Here is a 22,420-nt window from a genome sequence, read left to right as displayed (position 1 = left end):
AATATAATTTTTAATAACAAGTTAAAAACAACACGATTGCTATATTCTACCACTAAACTAATAATATTATACTATTTTGATGGAACATTTTATATCATCCACAAAGAACTTTTAGACACCACCAAAATGTACATAATTCTATCAAATTTATTAGAACATTTCTTATAAGATAGATTTTACACTTACACTTACAAAATTGAGTTGATTGAGTTGATTGAGTTGATCCATGATGAACTCATTACAACCAATCTAACGTCGGTGGACTAAAACCCATTGATAATACTATGCTGTTAAAAATAATAACCCCGAAAATTACTGACTTTAAAATTAAAACTGCTAAAACGGCCGAACTTTAAGAACTCTGTCATCTATAAGTTCCTTCCTAAGCACAGGGAGAAGTAGGAAGATAATGTCAATACAGAGAAGTCGCTGTTCAATGTCATCCATATCAGCCTTTCTGAGACCAACGTCCTTGTCTTTCCACACGGTAATTAAGTGCACTACACTTTTTCAGTGAATCCTTGAAGTTAATCAACGTTGATGCATTAGATAATTTCATCAATCAATGAGAGAATTTTTGGGAAAAAGAATGCGCTTCGAGGGTAATACATTTTTTTCAGAAAGTTAATCAGCTTAAATTTTGGTTTTTGGATGTGTGATGGATTCATAGGATTTAGGATTAGAGTATTTTTTTCTTTGCAGATTGGTCTATACAGCTTAAAACTTAGTATTTTGTTAGTTGCCAGAGGTTGTGCAAACCTTTTTCTGCTTGTGCGAAGCAGGGTTTTTAGCTCCTATGTCAAACGAAACAAACCCTAACTGGCAAAATTAATGGTTCGTAATCACAAAAATATGTATTCTATTATAAAATTTGTGGAGCACGAATCTCCGAGGGTTCGTTGTATATGCATATTTAGGGTACGAAGTTAGCATAATTTGAAGAATATGATCATGCCAGAGAGATCAATAAATAATTTTGTGCGAGAGAAATAGAACGAAATTAGTAATATTAATTTGGATTGAAATCTGCCACAAGGATAAGCCACCATTAATAAACGTTCTAATTAGCAGATATCAGATAGATGACGATTACAAATTAACAAGCTAGATGGAGAATGCAAAGTGTAACAGCAAAATTGCTCTGTTATAAGATGGGCAAACAAGGGGGTAGTGACATAATAAATTCAAACATGGCGTTTTGGGGTTAGGCCCATTTATGATAGTTGCGGATACAGGTGGTGGGTATAACAAGAAGTACTAGTAGAGATTGTTAGAGGAATCTTATCTTACAAAACAAAACAAAAATGAGAAGAAATTGATGAAATGCGACACAGTTGCTTTCGAAATGGATTTCCTTTCTACAGAATCTGATATCGACATCAAACCTCAATAAGCAGACAAAGGATGTCAGATATCGCCTTAACATGGAAACGGGTATTCTTGAAAGCTTGTAACCATGACAGGCACCTAGTTTATACGCCAAACTCCAATGAAATCTTGTATAACTTGGAGGTGAGTCCTAGTATATGCACTGAATTCCAATGAAGTCACAAGCAACTAGCAGGTTTCGTTTTCTTTTCTCACAATTTAATGAGGGTAGTACCGTCATTAACTCAGTTAGGTCAAATTATTTGAGCATATTAGGGAGAAAGTAGACCATCACAACTCTATTACTACAATTGATAGTGTATGCTGCAGGCCAAGGATCAATTGTTTGGTGTGAAGATGGAAGATGGAGTTTGTAAGGGCAGATGCATGGTCTGATATTCATTCTGGTAAGGAATGTTTCTGTGTGCAATGCTAATTTATGCTATTAGAACTCCTGTGTTTAAAACTCAGATGTGAAGATATTTGCTAGGAGTGGCATGTACTAGTTGCTGTTGGCTACTGTTATTCTAGTGGCCTTGGGATTATACCTGATCACTGGAGGTATCACCTCAGTCGTTTGAACCTAGAAATAGCCCAATAGTCTCACGTATATGCATGGAAAGGGGGTTTGCTACCTGATTTCTTTGTGCAACCAAAAGGAGGTGCATCTCTTTAGAGGCCTTCTGTCATGCATTATTGTAGCGACCTTCTGTCAGGCATTATTGCAAGCTCAATTGCGACTTGATGGAATAGAGTTCTAATTAATCCCTTTAGACCCTCATTATATATGTTCCAGGTCAAGCTTCTATATTGAAGTTAAAAAAAATTAAAGTAGATAAAAAATTATACTAGAAAAAAGCTTAAATAACGAGGACTCAAATAAAGCTAAAACAAAAGTTATAATTAATAAGAACAAGATGGGGCATATCGAGCTATGTCAAATGACTATAGAACAAGAGGGAGTTGCTTACCTTTGGGGATTTTAAAGGTCCAATGAGGCATTGAAGTATAAGTATTGAGGTGATTCAGATATCTTCCAACAATTCTAGGGTTGTACGGTCTTTAAAGTACATTTGAAGGCCAAATTCATCCCCCAATGTTGTTGGCTATTGATTGTGAGAGATTTGTTGGTGATAGAAATGAGAATGCTACCAATACTTTATTAAAAGAATCAACTCTTATGAGATGAATAGAACACAAAATATTATCATTAGATTAGATACCAGGTAACCAATTACAATGAGGTTCATCTCCTTATATATAGTTTGGAGGAGCAAACTGAATAAAGATGACATGACTCACTCTCATTTAAGTCACTAAGGCGACTTTATTACAATGGTAAACTTTATCTTCTAATAATCATTTAATATTATTTTGATATCCTCTTAAGGCTAACACACTAAAACAAAACAAACTAACATATGATATATCAAACTAAAAACATTTTTAACCATGATTTCACCATTCTTTATAAGCTTTATTTTGAAAACAAACCATACAGCAGGTATAACTCTTTCAAGCTACTTCAAATCCTCATAAAGGTGTGGCTCGGTATTTGAATTACCAAGTTCTGGATTACCACCTCCTTGAACTTCCAAATCATTGGTCTCCTGAACCATTGGACAACAATTCATGTTGAGCTACACTCATAGAGCTCCATCAAGTTGTCTCTTTTGCCTTGTAAGGGAATGACTTTCAAAGTCCACAAACTCCCAGGCTACCTAGGTAACCATTCATATTGAGTTTTGTCTACACTACGTTCCTACCTATCTTCAGAGTGCGGGCTTCTTAAAACATGTGCAATTTGTCAGTCATCTTGGTATAGTAATCTTTCTGGGTGCTCCTTGCAATGCAACTGGTTGATCTTCAACATGGCAAAAAAGTATGTTTGCATTGAAATCCTTGTAGCATTCTTCATTTCGCTCATGGCCTTGCAAGATCGAGTGTAATTACTCCCATCAAGTGACATGTGATTGGATTCAAACTTTTTGGAACTAAACATTCTTGGGAAAATATTGGCCGAAGCAGCTCATTTACTATCATTAATACTATGCAATTGCCTTGCATTGTGAAGGCCCAAGAACAAAGCCTTGGCCGCCTCTGCAACAAGTCCAGTGTGGCCCAATCAAACAGAAACATCTTTAATCTCTTGTCAAATCCTAGCACATATTTCCAACACTCTGCAAATTTTGGAAGGAAAACCCTGAAAAAATGAGGAAGAAACCCTAGCCACAAACCACAAACCACAAAGATAAAAAATAATAACCCTAGTTTGAAAACCTTGGCCATTCCTACTTTACTGCCTTGAAAAAATTCCACCTAAAATACCTTGGTGCAATTTTGTAATTTTTTGGTGACACATACCATCAATTTAATGAAAAAATCATCGTGACTTTACATTTAATAGGTGCAGCTATGTGTTTGATAACCCTGGCTTGTAATTAGGTGTAAATCACAGTTTTTTCTTGAATCATACATACAATTTTTCAAAATAAATGAGTCGCAATTTTAAATTTCTCAACCATGATCGATCAATAATAGAGGCTGGTTTTCATCACAAAAATCTATGCAAAATTCAGATTATTGTTGTGATTTGCATAAAGAAAAAAAATCAAGGGATTTTTCACCAGTAAAAATCAGATGTGATTTTTAGAATTAAAAACCATGATTTTTGTCAAAAAAAAGTCTGCGATTTTTAGTTTGCAAACCTTTTTTCTTTGGATCTGCTCTGGTACCATGTTATGAATTGAATTGAGCACAAAATATTATTATCTGTTAGATATTAAGATACTGATTACAATGAGGTTCATCTCCTTTCATAGAGTTTGTAGGATGAACCAAATAAACATGCAAAAGGATAAACATGACATGACTCACCCTGAACATTAAAACTAGCAAACTCACTTAAGACATGAAGGTGACTTTTTAACAAAAGTAAGCCCTATCTTCTAATAATTATTTAATATTATTCTAATATTGACACCCATGCGGTCGGTACACACACAACCCCTGAAGTGTTATCCTCAAAGCTCAAGAATAATTAAGAAAAATACAAAAAAGTAAAAACACACATCATAATGAGGAAAGTGAACAAACAACTAGACAATCAATGTCCACCCATGTAATTATTTTTTTGGCTTATTTGGAGTGAAAGGCTAGGGCCACCCAATATTGACATTTTTAGCATTGAAGTTGCCTATTAACATGTCTTGTGCAATCGTCGTTGACATCTAAGAAGGAGGTTCATTCTTGCTGGGATCTCCATGGCAATCCCTCATTTTGGTGAATCCAATATACTATTCTACCCACTGTTTATGAAAGACAAATTTTTGTTCATCAAGATGTGAGTGTTTTCAGTGGGTAGGATTTTTTTTTTCACAGATTGAATGTATGGACACTTACTCCAATATTGCTTGCAGGTTGACAAATTAGCTGCTGCAAATAAAATTGGATGTGGTTCAAATAATTTTTAATGATAGAATTTAGAAAAGAAAGTTAATTAAAAATAGAATTTAGAAAAGAAAATTAAATAAAAATTCTAACTTTAAATAGAAGATTCAAGTTTTGTTTAGAATTAAGGATATAACCTACGTTACCCCAAGTTTCCGGGACGGCAAATTTTTTTGCCAAATTTGGGGACGGGGGGGGACGGCAAAGGGGACGGCTGTATAAAATATAGGGAAAATTTAAAATATATAGGAAAATTCTAAATGTTCATATGAAAACATGGATAAAGCATGCATCTATACATTATATTCATATGAAAACATGGATATAGCATGTGTATGATACTATGAAAACATTTTAGAATGCAAACATCGAACATACAACATTATCAATAGACTCAATACTCAATATGCACTCATAATTCAGAATTTCAATTCATTCACATTGTCAATATGCATATCATAATAGATATTAAAGAAATAAAATACATAATGGAGCCTAATCAGACTCAGAGGTTAAATTTTCACTACTTCCATCAGCGCAGTTCCCCCCTATATTTTTTGACGGGGGTTTGGGGGCAGCGCCCCCAACTTGGGGTCAAGGGGCAGCGCCCCTTGCGCGCTCCCTGTCGCGATATAGGGCGGGGTCGAGGGGCAGCGCCCCGCGAGGCCAAAAATACTTTTATTATTTTATATAGGCATCGGGTGTTATTTTTCTATTGGCAAAAAACCCTTCATGAGATATTTCACTCCCTCAATTACGCAAAAAACATCATTAAATTTTTTTTGAAAATACGACTTTTTTTATTTTAATATTTTTCCCTAGCCCTAGATGTGGGGGACGTCTGGCCGTCCTCGGGACGGCTGGGACGTCCCCAATCCGTCCCCAGCCGTCCCCGGGACGTATGGACGTCCCCCACAGCTAGGGAAGCCGTCCCCCCGTTTCGGGGACGTCCCCTCAAAATTTTGACAATTTGGGGACCGGGGGGGGACGTCCCCTGGCCGTCCCCAAGTCCCCGAAACGTCCTCGGGACTGGGACGGGGGTTTTCAGGTAGGGGACGCGTCCCCGGGTTTCGTAGGATATAATGTTTGATAGGCAAACAAATAAATGGCTGACAAAGCAGATGCTTGACTTAATAAGGATTCCAAAATTCTACATGAATCAAGTCTCGTCAATCTTGATCTGCAAATGTTTTCTTTATATTAACCCATGGAATCTTTATGATTGTAAATTGTGATAGCTATTGACAAAAACGTTCCAATTTTCCATCGCCTCCATTTTCTTTTAAATTTCTGGAGTGTTCATTAAACATGACGAGGCTTTGTCATCAATTGTTCAAAGCTCTTCTGGATGGTTGGTCCCTGTCAAACTTGCAAAGGGCCATTCATGGTCACTTGATCATCCATCTGCCTCAAACATTTTAAAAGAATCAACAAATAATATAGTTCCTAACCTTTTTACTATTGCTAGAATAGGATGCCTTCATCCTTTACCATAGAGGAATCTGCCTTTTCTGTTAGCGTTTGATACAGTTTGGAGAAAATATATTGGAGAAATGGATAGATTCATCGAAATGAGAATAAAGGGCGTGATTGCGATTTTAAACATGATAGAATGGAAAAATCAGTATTGGCAGAACTCTTATTAGTGGCTAAGCATGATATTTGCACTAATGAAGCAAAATTGTTGGCAAGGGAAGATCACTATGTGAATAGATCCCGTAGGGAAGCCCCATTGAAATCTTGCAACACATTAATAATATCAACAAAAGGATGGATGATCAGCAACTTGTCGAGACTCTTAATTCATTGCCTGAAACATATTAATAAATAACAATCATAATAATAACATAAGTTCAAATAAGCATTGAGAAGAAAAAATAAAATAAGAACACCAATAAGAGACTTAAATTTGAACTTTATTTTTAGTAAGAATAAAACCATTAAGAATAATAATTTTAGTGGCCTGTTACGGGGCCTATTTAGGATAATCCGGGTGGTAAGGAGAAAGAGGAAGTAGAATGGATGAAACCGGATGAAGGTTGGATAAAAGTGAATTTTGACGGAGCCTTGAAGGGTAACCTGGGCCTGTCAAGTGTAGGATATGTGGCACGAGATTGGAATGGAAGTATTATTGCTTTGGGAGCTGGCTAAAGGAATGAATAATGAGGCTGAGTGTTAGGCTGTTCTCTTGGCTGTCAGAATGGCAAAGAAATTGGCCGTTGCAAAGCTTCACCCGGAGGGGTATTCATTGATTGTTGTTAATGTGATCATCAAAGGGGAGGTGATCACTTGGAGACTGAATAAATTTATTCATTTAATTTGTAATTATTTGGTACCTTTAAATTTTTTAAAATTATTCACACCCTTAGGGGTGGGAACATCGTGGCAGATGCTTTATCAAAGTTGGCAACTGCTTTTAATGATGGGCAAAAGGACAAAGTCTGGGAGGATTTTTGAGATCTTGTTCTCGATTTTTAAGGGGATCATATGCCGCCAACTCTCAATTTAATAATGGCAATCTATGTGCATTAAATACGAGAGCCAACCCGGGTGATAAATTTGGATTTTTGCCATCTCAGACCCTGCAAAAACTCTTGAGAACAATGAATGTGAATGTGGTACGGGAAAGCTGGAGATGGAAGCAAATTTCACTTTGATTAGACCGAAGCAACAATTGGCCTTTCTTGGCCAGGTGACGGAGAAAAGGATGAAAATTTTGTTTAAATTTGATGAGCCGATTTTTGTGCAGATAATGGACATTTTGTTGGGTGAGGAGTTCATGAGGGCTGAACACTATTATTGCTCTAATATTGATATTGTCTCATTGGTGATGTTGTGGGGTTTGGAGTTGGGTGATGAAGAAGAAGTTCACTAGGTGATGGAGAAATACATAAAGGATGAGTGGAAGTACGATATGAAATCATTTCTGGCCATGGCTCAACTAGGGGTCAGGGAATGGGGAATGGCTATAGGTGGGGGATCTCGAGCCTTTGCTTCGGCCCTTTATCCATTAGAGTGCAATGTTGGACAAATAAGAGCGGTGCACTGAAGCTCAGATAGGGTGGAGTGCCCTCACTTTTTGCCTGAGAAGGAAGTGGAGTTGAGCCTACTTGGGGATGCGGCGGCGAAAGGTAGCAAGAAACGTTTGACTTTCGACTCAAATGACTATTGGGTGACCAATTCTCTTGGGTCGAAAAAGAAAAAATGATGATGTTTAAATTTTGTATAGTTTTGTTGCAGAATTTTGTGTAAGTAATGTTCTTTTGTATACCTTGTAAATTTTGTTAATATTGTAAGTGGCTTGGTTTGAAATTAGCTGTTTAGGGTTTCGTTTCTATGGCTAATAGGTGGTTTGGGTAGTGTTGGATAGGATGGTATATTGTAGGGGTAGCTTTGATAAGCCAAAAATGGCTTTTTTGTAGTTATACATGATAATTGATACATGATGGTCAGGGCGGTAGTTGCATGGTAGCCATGTTGGTCTGATTTGGGCTGTTTTAGCGAGGAAGATGATGATTTTCAAAACTTCTATATATGTAATGTTTCCTTTTAAATCAATAAAATACAACTCTATTACCGATCAATAAATAAATAAATAATAATTTTAGCATTGTCAATTTAAAATACTAACATTAGTTTTTGATGAATTTGTTGGGTTGGGTAGGGGTTTGGGGTTTGGGTTTGCCAATATAGTAATCTTTTTTCTTGGGTTTGATATGATAGGGTTTGACTATACGATATATATAAAGGTAGGCAAGTTGATCTACCTATAGTCCAACTTGTGCTTTGTGTCATATGGACAATTTGAGTACAAGGAGCTGATGAGGAATTGGAATACAACCCTTGGGCATGTCGACTTGGATGCTTTTATTGCATGGCTTGCCACATTATCTTTCAAGGATGAGGAGGCTCATACATTGGACATAACAAGTGGGAGCGACAATTGTGTGTTGACTTGGATGCTTCTATTGCACAACTTGCCACTTTCTCTTTCAAGAATGAGGAGGCTTGTACATAGGACGTAGTGAGTGGGAGTTGTGTTTGTGGTTCAAATGAACCAAGTGATGACTTTGATGCTCTCAATGAAGAATAATATAGAGGTTAATGATTGTAGTTTTGCAATGATTTGACATTTGACATTTGACATTGAATTATTGTTTATCTTGATCACTATCAATTTTGTTTTCATTTCAAAATATTTATTTGTATTATGGGTATTTATATATGTATTATCAATTATCAACTGTGTTTTCAATTAAAGTATTTATTTGCAATCATGGGTATTATTATCTACTTTTACCAATATATTTTTTGTTTTAATTCAAAATATCTATTTATAAATTACAATAATGAAATATGGGTATGATTATATTATTATGCTAATATATAATAGTTTAAAATATATAATAGAATATTAAAATATTATAGTGTATAATATTAAAATATATAATGATAACCATAATTTTCACAAAAATATTTTGAATTGAGGTCATAGTTGATATTGATAAAGAAAATTGATAATTCAATGTCAGATGTCAAATCATTACAAAATTACAATCATTAATCTCTATATTGCTCTTCATTGAGAGCATCAAGCTCATCACTTGGTTTGTTTGAACCACAAGTAGTCAAGTACTTGCATTGCCATTCCTAGTCACCATGTTTTGTATACGAGTCTTGTCATCCATGAAAGAGAATGTGGCAAGCCATACAAAAGTAGCATCCTAGTTCCTCGTTGCCTCCTTGTACACAACTTATTTATGTGACATGAAGCACAAGTTGGAATTAAAGCAGATCAACTCCTTTGCCTTTTCTCTAGCCAATTAGTTGCACTTAATTGATTGGATAGAGGAGTATTGTTAATTTAGTGATCAGATTTAATTAATTAACAGAAAGTAAATGAAATGAACATACACATAACACAAAACACCAACGATACCCTGGGAAAACCTCCCTCTTGGAGGAAAAACCCAGCATCAAAGATCCTGATAAATCTTTATATATATGAGCAAAATTACAAGCATCACTTATCTGATTTACTCCACCAATTAGAGCCCAAGTCAGATTACTGAAGTGCTGGAACAAATTGCCAAGTAATTTTTCTGTTTCAGACTTCTGAAGATCAACCAGCACACTGGATATGACAGCGAAGGCTTGAGGATGACTTCAATAGGCTTGTCAACCACTTCGCTATGCTTGCTAACCACCTTGCTAGACTTGAGAGTCAATTCGCTAACTTGGAAGACAACTTCGTTGAACTTGGAGGATAATTCGCTAACTTGAAGAAGATTGCTTGAATGATTGTTATTTTGAAACTAGGATGAATCTTGTTATATACAAGATTCATCTTTACAATTTTCCAAGTCGACTATTGAATTATTTTTCACTTTTAACTTTAGCGCCCAATTTTGGGGTTGATTACAATATACAATGAGCACGATATGTTTTTATCTTAGCGCTCTAATAAGGGCCTGATTTGAGTGCTTTTACAAGTTACAATAAGGCAATTTTGGGCCCAGCCCAATGTACGTAAATTTGCTCATATTTATTTGCACATATAATCCGATCTAGCTATCGGATTTCAATAAGTATGTGCTCTAGTTCCGCTCAATCAAAGAACTTGCAACATGTTGAAATTGGAGACAAAGTCAACAAAATATTTGCAATTATAAAACATACAAAATAGTTGCAAAGGAAAAGTAAGAATTTAGAAAAAAATGCATACATATTATAGAACTTTGATTTCAAGAGGTTGCAATTAAATATATCATTGGCCATGGAGGTTGTAACGTCCTAAAATTGCACCCCTTTCAATTTTCGATTGCATTTGGGTCTTCGCCTTAGTGTTTGTGCCCCTCGGCCTGATTGGAGACCCGAATATGCTCATGCACATCAAGAATACATTGCATTTCAACATAGCACTCTGCTTGCACCTTGATCCTGCCCCAAAATAGGGCAAGACCAGGGCATGGCGCCTTGGGATCCCCTATTTGGGACCTATCTTGGGGTCCCTCCCTTTGGCTCATCTCAAATTAGAGCACGAAAATCCCCCCTATGTCGGCTAAAGTCGAAAAATCAGTCAATCAACCCCACTGGCAAGTATATAATAGGGATTTCCCCTCTCATTTGACAGATCATGAAATTCAATCAAGCATCCGGGCATTCAAGCGATCAAGCATTCAAGCATTCAAGAGCAATTGAGCATTTTCAGTCTTTCTTCAAGCTTTGGAGCACCAATAGAGACAAGGTTTCAAGCATTGAAGAGGAGATCAACATTCTACTTCATGAAACCCTAATTCCATGTGGAGGCAAGCAAAACTTCACAAGGAGGTATAAGTATTTCATTTTTCAGTCAATTCAACATCCCCTCAAAGAGGAGGATTTCTACTTTCAGTCATTTCATTTACATTACTTCAACCACTTGTTTAATTCCAAAACAGGGGTTTGATCTGAAGACAAACCTCTATTTCCAACGCATTTCCCTTTCTTTTTGTGTGCAGGAAACAGGGGCGCAATTGTACTTCTGGAATTAAGCTTTATTAGCAGAGACGGAAAAACTCTTTTCAATTCGTGGAAAGTTCGGAGGATCGATAGGAGGGCGCCCCTGTCCGAACACACGGTCCCTGCAACTTTTGCCGGATTTTGCAGAGCAGCTCCGAATCATCTTAAACTTCTCAGATCCAGGTGCACGACTGAATCCCAAATCTGTAGCTCGCTGTTTTCTCATACTTTGTCTTCATTTCTAGCATTTAGTCTTGATTCAAATAGTCAACTTACAAAAGAGGGTTAATTGCATTTCAATTTCAACCAATCTGCTTAGTATTTAGTCCTTGCATCCTTTGGGATTGGATCTAGTAGATTCATCGCCCTCTTTGGAATGTAAAGTCTCCCCAAGTGAAAATTGAACCTTAGTAAAGTTCTCCTCTTCTTTCAAGTGGCGAATTGGCTAAGGTTCCCAATTTTCCACTTTACATTTTGGTGAACCCGACGGCTTACATCCTTAATTCTGATTTTTCATTTTCAGATTTGAGTGTATGCTCAAATTTCAGGAGCTTGTTTTGACTGTATTTTACTGCACAATTCTAGAGATTTGTGAAATTTTATTGATTTTAGGTCACCCTAAGGTCGAAAACAAATTTGAATTTCAACATTTCCATTATTAATTTAATTTTTAAAATTAAGTGGTTACTTAAATATACCCTAATTTTTAAAATTAAATTGATTTCTTCAATTTTTCAACATTCCAAAATCTCAAAATTTCAATTAAGAGGTTAAATTTGGACAACCCTAATTTTAATTTTGATTTTCTCTCCTTTCAAACTTTTAAAATTAATAGGTTATTTAAGAAAAACCGTAATTTCAAATTCCTAGAATGCATTATTCTTTCCAATTTCTTCTCCCTAGTGCATGAGTTTTACTACTATTAGACCTACCTATAGTATCCCCGTTAGAAGAAGGTGTAGAATTAAGGCTGCCCAAGGTTTAATTACTGAGGAAATGGAGCCTAATTTGGCTAGCTTTTTCAATGAGGATATTGTTGCTTCTCCCCATCCTTCAGATATTCTTGTTTATCCTCTTGATAATTCTCACAATGAGGAGGAATCACTTACTAGGGTATTCATTGATCAGTTGGCAAAGATGGACAATCAATTTGGTAATATTCAACAATGGATGAGTCAAGAATACCTGAAAAGTGAAGCTCTCCCATTGATTGAAGGATTAAAAAAAATGATTCAAAGTGATAAACATGGTGTTGATATCTTGCGTGGTATTGCTCATATTGTTGATTCTAATATCATGCCTATGAAGAGTTGTGCTGAAAACTTAGGTTATACACAACCTCTTAGTCAAGTTAATCATTCCATTCCTTTGACAACTCCTATGACTAGTGTTCCTACCTTCACATCAAACATCATGGCTACCTCTACACAAAATGTCATACCTACAAATGTTAGTCATGGGGGCAATACCTCTTCTTTCATTTCTCCTACAATGAGTGTTCCTCTTGTTACCCAATCACATTCACCGCCTATAAATGTTAGTCAAGGGGGCAACTCCTTCAATCACAATTCCTTCATTCCTCCCACGAGTCTTCCATGTGTTACCCAATCTTCTCCATTACCTACTTATCATAGTGTTCCACCTCCTTATTCTCAATCTCTTCTTTCATTCAACAATATTACTCCACCCTCTCAATCCAACATGTCTCATTTCAATCCTTCTATCCAAGCTACAATCAATAGTCTTGCCCAAACAGTATCTTCCTTACAACAACAAATAGCTTCTATGAATCAATCCAAGTATAATGTGCCCACATTTGATGTAGCACGCCCATTATCTCATGACATTGTTAGAGCCGTTATGTCTAAACATGTAGAAGTCCCTCAATTGGAACTTTATAATGGAAAAGGTGATCCTTTAACTCATGTTAAAACATTCCAAACTTTGTGTAGTGGCTTTGCTTATGATCAAAGGTTGTTAGCAAAATTGTTTACTAGAACATTAAGGGATAGAGCTTTGCAATGGTATTGTTCTTTGCCTCCTTCTTCTATTACTTCTTTGCAACAATTGGCTTATGCTTTTATTCAACAATTTCACAATAACATTGGTCCTAAAGTTACTTTGAGTGATTTAATACATTGTTAACAAGGAGTTAAAGAAAAAGTGACTGATTTTATTGGTAGATATAAGTATTTGTATTCTCAGATTTCTTTTCCTGTGCTTGATCAAGACATTCAAAAGATTTTCATTGCTAATTTACAAAAAAACATTAGGGATAAACTTTTATTAACTGAGTTTATTTCCTTTCTACAGTTGTGCAGAGTACTTCACAATTATCAACTAATTGCGAGTCAATTGGAACAATCATCTTCTTCCATGGCTCTGAGTGATAAGGGTGATGGTGCTCAACAATTGTTTGTGAAGTTCAAACCAAACAAAGGATTCATCAAATTCAATGACAACATCAACAACAGTCAACTCGTAGGTGCTATAGGTGTGCCTCCTTTGTCTAAATTCTTTACAAGAGAAAAAGAGTTTACTCCTTTGAATGAACCTTTGCATAGCATTATGTCTCAGTTAATACAAAAGAATGTGTTAAAACTTCCCCAAATCAAACCAATTGATCCATCTAAGACAACTTTACCTTATTTTGATGCTAAATCTTTTTGTCAACATCATCGTTAGCCTGGTCATGATACTGAAAAATGTTTTTCATTGAGAAGTAAGATTCAAGAATTGATTGATAACAATACTATATCTGTGGCAAGTGTGAATAATAAAGGAAACAAATCCATAGCTCCTAATCAGAACCATCAAATTTTCACTGATCCTTTACCATCCCATTCCACTAAAGCGATTGAAACTGATCATCTTGCTTTCTCTCCCAATGACGTGACCATTGAATCTAATAACATGGTGAACCTTTTAGATCAACAAGAACCTCCTAAGGATTTGTGCGTAACATTTGATCCTAGTGAGACCATTAAAGCACTCGATGGCCCATTATACATAAGTGCAAAAATCAAAGGTATACCCGCTAGAGGAGTCCTTATTGATCCTGCTTACATGGTTAATGTGATAACTGAAGAATTTCTTTATAATTTGCAATTGCATCAAGTGATATATGATGATATTGATGTTATGGTTAAATTTTTTGATGGCTTCTCTTGTCCTGCTATTGGTTCTATAACACTTCCTATTGATGTTGGCACTAAATGCTTAGATGTTCAATTTGCTATCATTCCTACATCTGAGCAATTTCGTGTGAAGTTGGGGCATCCTTGGCTCTCTTCCATGAAAGCGATCGCTTCTTCTATTCACAAGTGTTTGAAATTTCCTCATAATGGTGAAATCATAATTGTTAATCATAGCATATTTCAACCTACACTGAGGCGTGAAGATGTTTGTCTTGATTATTTTTGGTCCGAACAATTCAAGCCTCTTGAACCTAGAAGTGATGCTCTTTTTAGATCATATTAAAACTGGAAAAATGAAATGATTTTATACTTGAGTACACCTAGAAATCCAACACTTAGCATTCCTCTTGATGATCATATACCCCTTCTTGAGGATACGATTGTTCTTCCTCCTAAGGAAAGAAATAATCTTCTTCCCAAGGAGGCATCTATTCCTTCTCCTAAAGAGAAGAGTATCCTTTCACCCAAGAAAAGAGATATTCCTCTTCATAAAGAAGAATCCATTCCTTCTCCTATGGATGAGTCTCCTCTTCCTCCCAAAGGTAGAAAAACTCTTCCTTCGAAAAAACAAACTATCCCCCCTAAGGCTAGACCTATCCCTCCTCCTCATGATGGATCCAATCTTCTTCCTACACCTCCCATTCCTCCTTTATATGTGCGGTTCCTCCTCCATCTTATAGAGAGAAGCAACTAGCCTCTCCTATTGTCCAACCTAAAAGACCTCAACCCATTCATCCTTCTCTAAAAGAAGAGACAAAACCTATACCTAATGAGCCTAACTCTTCTCAACCTTCAGCCAAAACTAGACGGAATCGTTGTGCGAGAGAACGTCGACGAAGACGTCGTGCTAGAGCTCGTGAAGTTGCTTCCCAAACCATTTCTTCTCCCAAAACACCAACTGTTGACATGGTTCCATTTTCTCCTAAACATGATGTTCAACCTAATTCTCCAAGATACAAAATGCTTAAGACAAATGATGGTTCAAGTTCTATTCCTATTAGAGCTCCAATTCTTATTAATCTTGATGAAGAAATAGGTGAAAATTTTCTTAATTATGAAAATGTTAATCCTAAATTCCTAATATTTCTGATGATGAATATGAATATGTTGATGTTGACAATGACTTATCTGCAAAATTTTCAAAAACATTAATCGTAGCTCCTAGTAAAGAACAAAGTGATTTATCATTAGAGCATGGTCCTTGTTTGGAACTTGTGATAGCTCCATCTATTGTGCTCCATGTGGCTCCTCTTGCGTCTTGTCCACCTTCCCGAAATAATGATCAGCAAGATCGGGGGGAGGACGACGTGCTTGATTAGCTTGATTAGCACTGTAGACTCTCTCTCTCCTCTCTTGCTTGTTTGTGACATTCTTCTATTTGTTCTCCCTATCCTTCTATTTGTTGTCCCTAGTGTTGTCTACTTGAGGACGATGCAAAGTGTTGAGATCTCTTTTGGTCTCTCCAATGTTGACTCAAAAGACACATGTGTTCCCTTCTTCCATGGTGGTTTCCTCTCTTTGGGGGATGAGGACAATTCTATGCATATATATATACATGATATACATGAGTTATCATAAAAAGCATACTGACTCCAAAGCTAGGTGAAACCACCTCGTGTTTTGTGTTCATTATCCTTTGATTTATCTTCTCTTGGGGGCTAAATTATTGCGACAACGTGCTTGCCTTCTTTGGGTGTATCCTGCTTTAAAGCAATTGCTCCCGATAAGGCGTATGTAATCGCTTTAACGTGGGGGCATACACTTCACTCATGATTCTCTCTTTTGATACTTAAAGTTACGTAGCGAACTCTGTCTTTGCTTTGTAATTTTTGGTGCTTCTTTTCATGACTCATAGTAAGAGAACCTTACTAGTTGTAGTCATGGTTCTCTCTTTCCCTCATGATCTTCCCTTTTACCTTATCATTGAAGTCGTAAGATCCTAAAGTCCACTGGGGGCTTGATGAATCTTGCCTCCTTGATGTGGTGAAAGTCTTTCAATCTGAATTCCTTGTACTTTACTCACAGTATTTTCGTAAGCTCATACTCCCACTAAAGTGGGGGCTAAATGTAACGTCCTAAAATTGCACCCCTTGCAATTTTTGACTGCATTTGGGTCTTCGCCTTAGTGTTTGCGCCCCTCGGCCTGATCGAAGACTCGAATATGCTCAGGACATAAAAAATACATTGCAATTCAACATAGCACTCTGCCTGCACCTTGATCCTGCCCCAAAATAGGGTAGGACTAGGGCGTGGTGCCCTGGGATCCCCTATTTGGGACCTAGTGGTCCCTCCCTTTGGCTCATCTCAAATTAGAGCGGGAAATTCCCCCCTATGTCGGCTCAAGTCAGAAAATTAGTCAATTAACCCCACTGGCAAGTATATAAGAGGGATTTCCCCTCTCATTTGACAAATAATGAAATTCATTCAAGCATCCGGGCATTCAAGAGATCAAGCATTCAAGCATTAAAGAGCAATTGAGCATTTTCAGTCTTCCTTCAAGCTTTGGAGCAGCAATAAAGACAAGGTTTCAAGCATTGAAGAGGAGATCAACATTCTACTTCATGAAACCGTAATTCCGTGTGGAGGCAAGCAAAACTTCACAAGGAGGTATAAGCATTTCATTTTCAGTCAATTCAACATCCCCTCAAAGAGAAGGATTTCTACTTTCAGTCATTTCATTTACATTACTTCAACCACTTGGTTAATTCCAAAACTGGGGTTTGATTTGAAGACAAACCCCTATTCCCAACACATTTCCCTTTCTTTTTGTGTGCAGGAAACAAGTGCATAGTTGTACTTTTGGAATTAAGCTTTATTCGCAGAGACGGAAAAAACCCTTTTGACGTGCGGAAAGTTCGGAGGACCAATAGGAGGGTGCTCTTGTCCGGACACACGATCCCTGCAGCTTTTGCTGGATTTCGCAGAGCAGCTTCGAACCATCTTAAACTTCTCAGATCCTGGTGCACGATTGAATCCCGAATCTGTAGCTCGTTGTTTTCTCATACATTGTCTTCATTTCCAGCATTTAGTCTTGTTTCAACTAGTTAACTTACAAAAGAGGGTTAATTGCTTTTCAATTTCAACCAATCTACTTAGTATTTAGTCCTTGCATCCTTTGGGATTGGATCTAGTAGATTCATCCCCCTCTTTTGAATGTAAAGTCTTCCCAAGTGAAAATTGAACCTTAGTAAAGTTTCCCTCTTCTTTCAAGTGGCGAATCGGCTAAGGTTCCCAATTTTCCACTTTACAGAGGTACAACCTGTAAATGATGTTCAATTTTCAATTCAATATGCAAGATGTATTCTAATTTATATTCTCTCTATCTATGTATTATCTATTTATCTTATAAATCTGATTATCTTCTTTTGTGTGGCAGGTGAGAGGAGCATTTATAGATTTCAATGTCCTTCTCATAAATATCGATTGGTATATATATGCAAGAGGGGAGGATCAAGCAATGCCTTGACCAGTCATGTCTTATGGACATGACCGATCAAGACATTACTTGATCGCACCCTTTGATTACCAATCGGTGTTTATTCTAATCAACAGCCCGATACTAATCAGGGTCTACGTAACTTAGTATCCAATGCCAATCGGTATTTACGTGGCATGATAACCGATGTCAATCGGTGTCTAAGTGACTTGTTAACCGATACCAATCACTTAACTAATAGTTAGATATCAAGCAGTGTATGCTTTGTCACCCGATAACAATCTGATAATCATCATTTGTTTACTGTTGAGAATTCAACCGATATAAATCGGGATACATGGTTAACCCGATAATAATCGGTGATCACATTTATAATGCAAACTGATATTAATCGGTATACTATGCTATGATATGATTATCGATAGTTTGAACATTGATCGACTAAGTAGATTGGACATATACAAATGAAGAATTATCATAAAATGAAATAGCTTGAAGTTTTCCTGATAGTTTATCGATAGGATAAATGATTGAATGAGAGACTTCATTTATCTCTCATTCAATCATTTATCTTACCGAAGCTATCATGCATTAACACTCCCTCTTAGCTAGGTAAGATAAATGAGAATATATTGAGCATCACAATTCAAATGATGGTTATTATTCTTTACACAATCTGACTTTCTAGGAAATCATATCACCTAATCACATGATATGAAGTATCACCTAAACACATGATACAAATGTTCATCACGTCAATCTTGTGATGACATGATATCACCTAAGCATGTGATATCAGTATTGCCTAAACACACAATACTTAAGGATAATCATATGAGAAAAGATTAAATTCTCATCTTATCCAAGTTGTAGTATGTGCACTAACATCTTATACAAATCTTTTACCACAACACAATGATGGCACATCCATGACACACCAGAGATCCAACATGATAACTGGTTTGGACATCATAAGATTGTCACCTTATAATGTCTACATACAAGTGTTCATTATCTTGAGAGATTGTCACCTCTTAGATATGAACCCAGGGGATAAAATCCAAAATGTCCTATCATGACAAAGAAGTTTACACATTAAACATCTTATTGATATGTAAATACAGATTACAAAGCAAATTACCTTTCTATCATACCTAAACCTTTTCTGAAGTGATCAACCTTCACTCTGGAAAGTGGTTTGGTTAGAATATTTGCCATTTGATCTCCTGTACAAACATATTCTAATTGGATCACATTCCTGTCTACCATATCTCGCACACAGTGGTATGGAATCTCAATATGCTTGGATCTGTCATGGAACACTGGATTTACTGAAAGTTTTATGTAGCTCTGAGTGTCACAATGTATAACAGTGGGTTTCATAGGTTCTCCAAACAACCCCACAAGCAACTTCCTAAGCCATACTGCTTTTTGGGCAGCCATAGAAGCTGCAATGTATTCTGCCTCGGTGGAGCTTTGAGCTACAGAGGACTACTTCCTGCTGATCAAAGATATCATAGCTGAACCTAGACTGAAGCAACACCCTAAAGTGCTTTTTCTGGCAGTCACACTTCCAGCCCAATTTGAATCTGTAAATCTATGTAGGTCTATATCAACTTTCTCATATTTGAGACCAAGGTTTCGGGTACCTTGTAGGTATCTCATGATGTGTTTTACTGCAACTAGGTGTATCTCCTTAGGTTCACACATAAACTGACTTAAAGCATTAATTGCATAATAGATACTTGGCCTTGTATTTACCAGGTACATCAGGGACCCAATCATTTGTCTGTATTGGGTAGGGTCAGTGGGTTGTGGCTTTGCTGCTGCTTCTTTAAGTTTATGTAAATTGGTTTCCATAGTAGAGGTCATGGGCCTACAGTTTGGCATTCCAAATCTTTTCAAAATATCCAAGGTATACTTTCCTTGGTTTAGTATAATGTTGTCAGAATTCTGCCATACTTCCAATCCTAGGAAGTAAAGAAGGAGTCCCAAGTCCTTCATATCAAATTCTTTGGATAGATTTTTCTTGCATTGATTTATAAGGTGATCATTTCTTGTGATTAATAAGTCATCAACATATAAAATCAATATTAGCATATCACCTTTATTTCTTTTGTAGTAGAGATTAGGATCTGCATCATTCTTAGAGAAGCCTAGTCCTGAGAGATAGGTGTCAATTCTTTCATACCAGGCCCTGGGAGCCTGTTTAAGCCCATAGAGAGCTGTCTTGAGTCTACACACATGAGACTCTGCATCATGAATTTCAAACCCTTCAAGTTGCTCTAGGTAGACTTCTTTTGAGATCTCACCATTTAGAAATGCTGTCTTAACATCTATCTGGTGTACCTTCCACCCCTTTTCTACTGCAATGGCTAATACAACTCTTACTGATGTATACTTGGCAACAGGTGCAAAATTTTCTTCATAATCTATTCCTTCCGTTTGTGAGAACCCTCTAACTACAAATCTGGCCTTGTGTTTTTCAATACTGCCGTCTGCAGCATGTTTTATCTTGAAAAGCCATTTAGATGAAACAACAGATTTTTTAGTTGGCTTAGGAACAATCTGCCAAACATCATTTTTCATAATGGACTGATACTCTTCAGACATGGCATCCTTCCATATTTGATGTTCAAGTGCATCTGATACATTGTTTGGTTCGACTTTAGAGAGATCATTCATAAGGGCAACATAGCTAGTGAATTTATTTAGCCTTTTGCTTTCCCTGAAAGTCCCTGAGGGAGCAACAAACTTCTGAGCTTCTGCTACAGTCTTGGTGGCCCATAGTGGTCTTTTCTTGAGGTTTTCTCTAGGTGGACTTTGAGTTTCACTTATAGTTTCCTCAGGATTCTCCCTCTGAAGCTCAGGAGTAGGATTTTTATCTATGCTAGGGGTAGGGATATAGACTTCAGGGTCTAGAGAGCTTTGGGCTCTTTTGAAGGCTAAGTCTTCTTCAAAGATCACATCCCTACTTAGTTCAATATTCTTTTGGCTAGGTATATAGATCCTGTAGGCTTTGGAGGTTTCACTATATCCTACAAGGATTCCCCTTTTTCCAGAAGGCTCTAATTTTAATCTTTTCTCCTTAGTTACATGAATATAGACAGGGCATCCAAATATCCTAAGGTGGCTAATATCTGGTTTTGATTTAGTAAAGACTTCCTTAGGGGTCTTATCTTCAAGATGGGAGTGAGGACATCTGTTTTGAATATATACAGTAGTGCTAGTTGCTTCTGCCCAAAGATTGACATTTAGATTCTGATCAAGAATCATAGGTTTGGCAGCTTCAACAATTGTCCTATTTTTCCTCTCAGCTACCCCATTTTGTTGAGGGTTATAAGGTATTGTTAACTCCCTCTTAATCCCTGAATTTTTACAAAACTCTTTAAATAATTCTGATGTGTATTCCCCCCCATTATCAGTTTTTAGGGTTTTAACTTTATTTCCTGAGTAGTTCTCTGTTAATGATTTGAATTCTTTAAACCTATTAAGGATCTCTTCTGATTTTTTACATTTCAGAAAATAGATCCAAGTTTTCCTAGAGTAGTCATCAACAAATATTACATAATACAAAAATCTCCCCAAAGAATGTACAGACATGGGTCCACATACATCAGAATGAACTAACTCTAAAATTTTACTTGTTTTCCTAGTACTATTTTGAAAAGCACCCTTAGTATTTTTACCTAGGGCACGTCCTTTGCATGCCCCTGAATGATATTGCTTTAACTTAGGTAGACCTGTGACAAGGTCTCCCATTGATGATAAAGCTCTAAAATTTAGGTGGCCTAGTCTTCTATGCCAGATTTCATTAGCATCTGTAGTTTCATGGATTATGACTAAGTTGGGCTCTATGCATAGTTCATACAGGTAGCCCTGTCTTTGACCAATCGTTTTAGCTTTCTTGATGGATGAATTCTTTGGCCAAGCCAATACTCTGTTGTCCATGAAGGTCACTCTGTATCCATTATCCTCCAGTGCTGATATTGAGACTAGATTTCTCTTGATGCCTGGAACATATAGTACTCCTTTAAGTTGTAATGATACACCTGACTTTAGTTTGATGGTGCAGGTTCCAACTCCTTTGATTGGATGTGTAGAGTCATCTCCGATAGTTACTTCCTCATCATTCTCCTCTTTCATGGAGTCTAGCACTTCTCTGAATCCTGTAATGTGTCTAGATGAGCCATTGTCGATCACCCAGGAGTTAACTTTGTTTGATGCTTGATTTGTGAGTGCTGAATAGAGTACATACTTCTCGAGGTCCTCTTCTCTTTTAGATTTTCCTGTTTTGGCAAATGTGGCTTGTTTCTTAGCTCTTTCTGGATATTTGGCAACATAGTGCCCAAATTTGTCACATCTGTAACATTGAATATGAGAAAGGTCCTTCTTGAAGGTGTTCTTGCCGTGACAACCTTTTCTCTTTCTGAGTTGTTTCCGTTTGCTTTTCTCGTTTGAGTTCGTA

General features: G+C 36.8%; 1 protein-coding gene across 6 annotated transcripts in view; it reads left to right on the top strand.

Moving 5' to 3' along the window:
- Positions 1–312: 312 nt before the first annotated feature.
- LOC131066377 (D-cysteine desulfhydrase 2, mitochondrial) overlaps positions 313–22,420 on the top strand; it is a 97,173-nt gene continuing 75,065 nt past the window's right edge. For 2 of the 6 annotated variants that reach the window (XM_059216996.1, XM_059216994.1), the window contains exon 1: positions 315–487. In XM_059216996.1, coding sequence (XP_059072979.1) covers positions 410–487 — 78 coding nt within the window. In that variant the 5' untranslated portion in view covers positions 315–409. Of the gene's footprint in view, positions 603–22,420 lie in introns of all 6 variants that reach the window. The other 4 variants (XM_059216995.1, XM_058001128.2, XM_059216997.1 and 1 more) reach the window with 4 other exon arrangements.

The sequence above is a fragment of the Cryptomeria japonica genome, chromosome 3, assembly GCF_030272615.1.
Source record: "Cryptomeria japonica chromosome 3, Sugi_1.0, whole genome shotgun sequence".
NCBI classification, from domain to species: Eukaryota; Viridiplantae; Streptophyta; class Pinopsida; order Cupressales; family Cupressaceae; genus Cryptomeria; species Cryptomeria japonica.
Note: the sequence above shows the minus strand (reverse complement) of the source record. Positions and strands in the feature narration are given on the sequence as shown.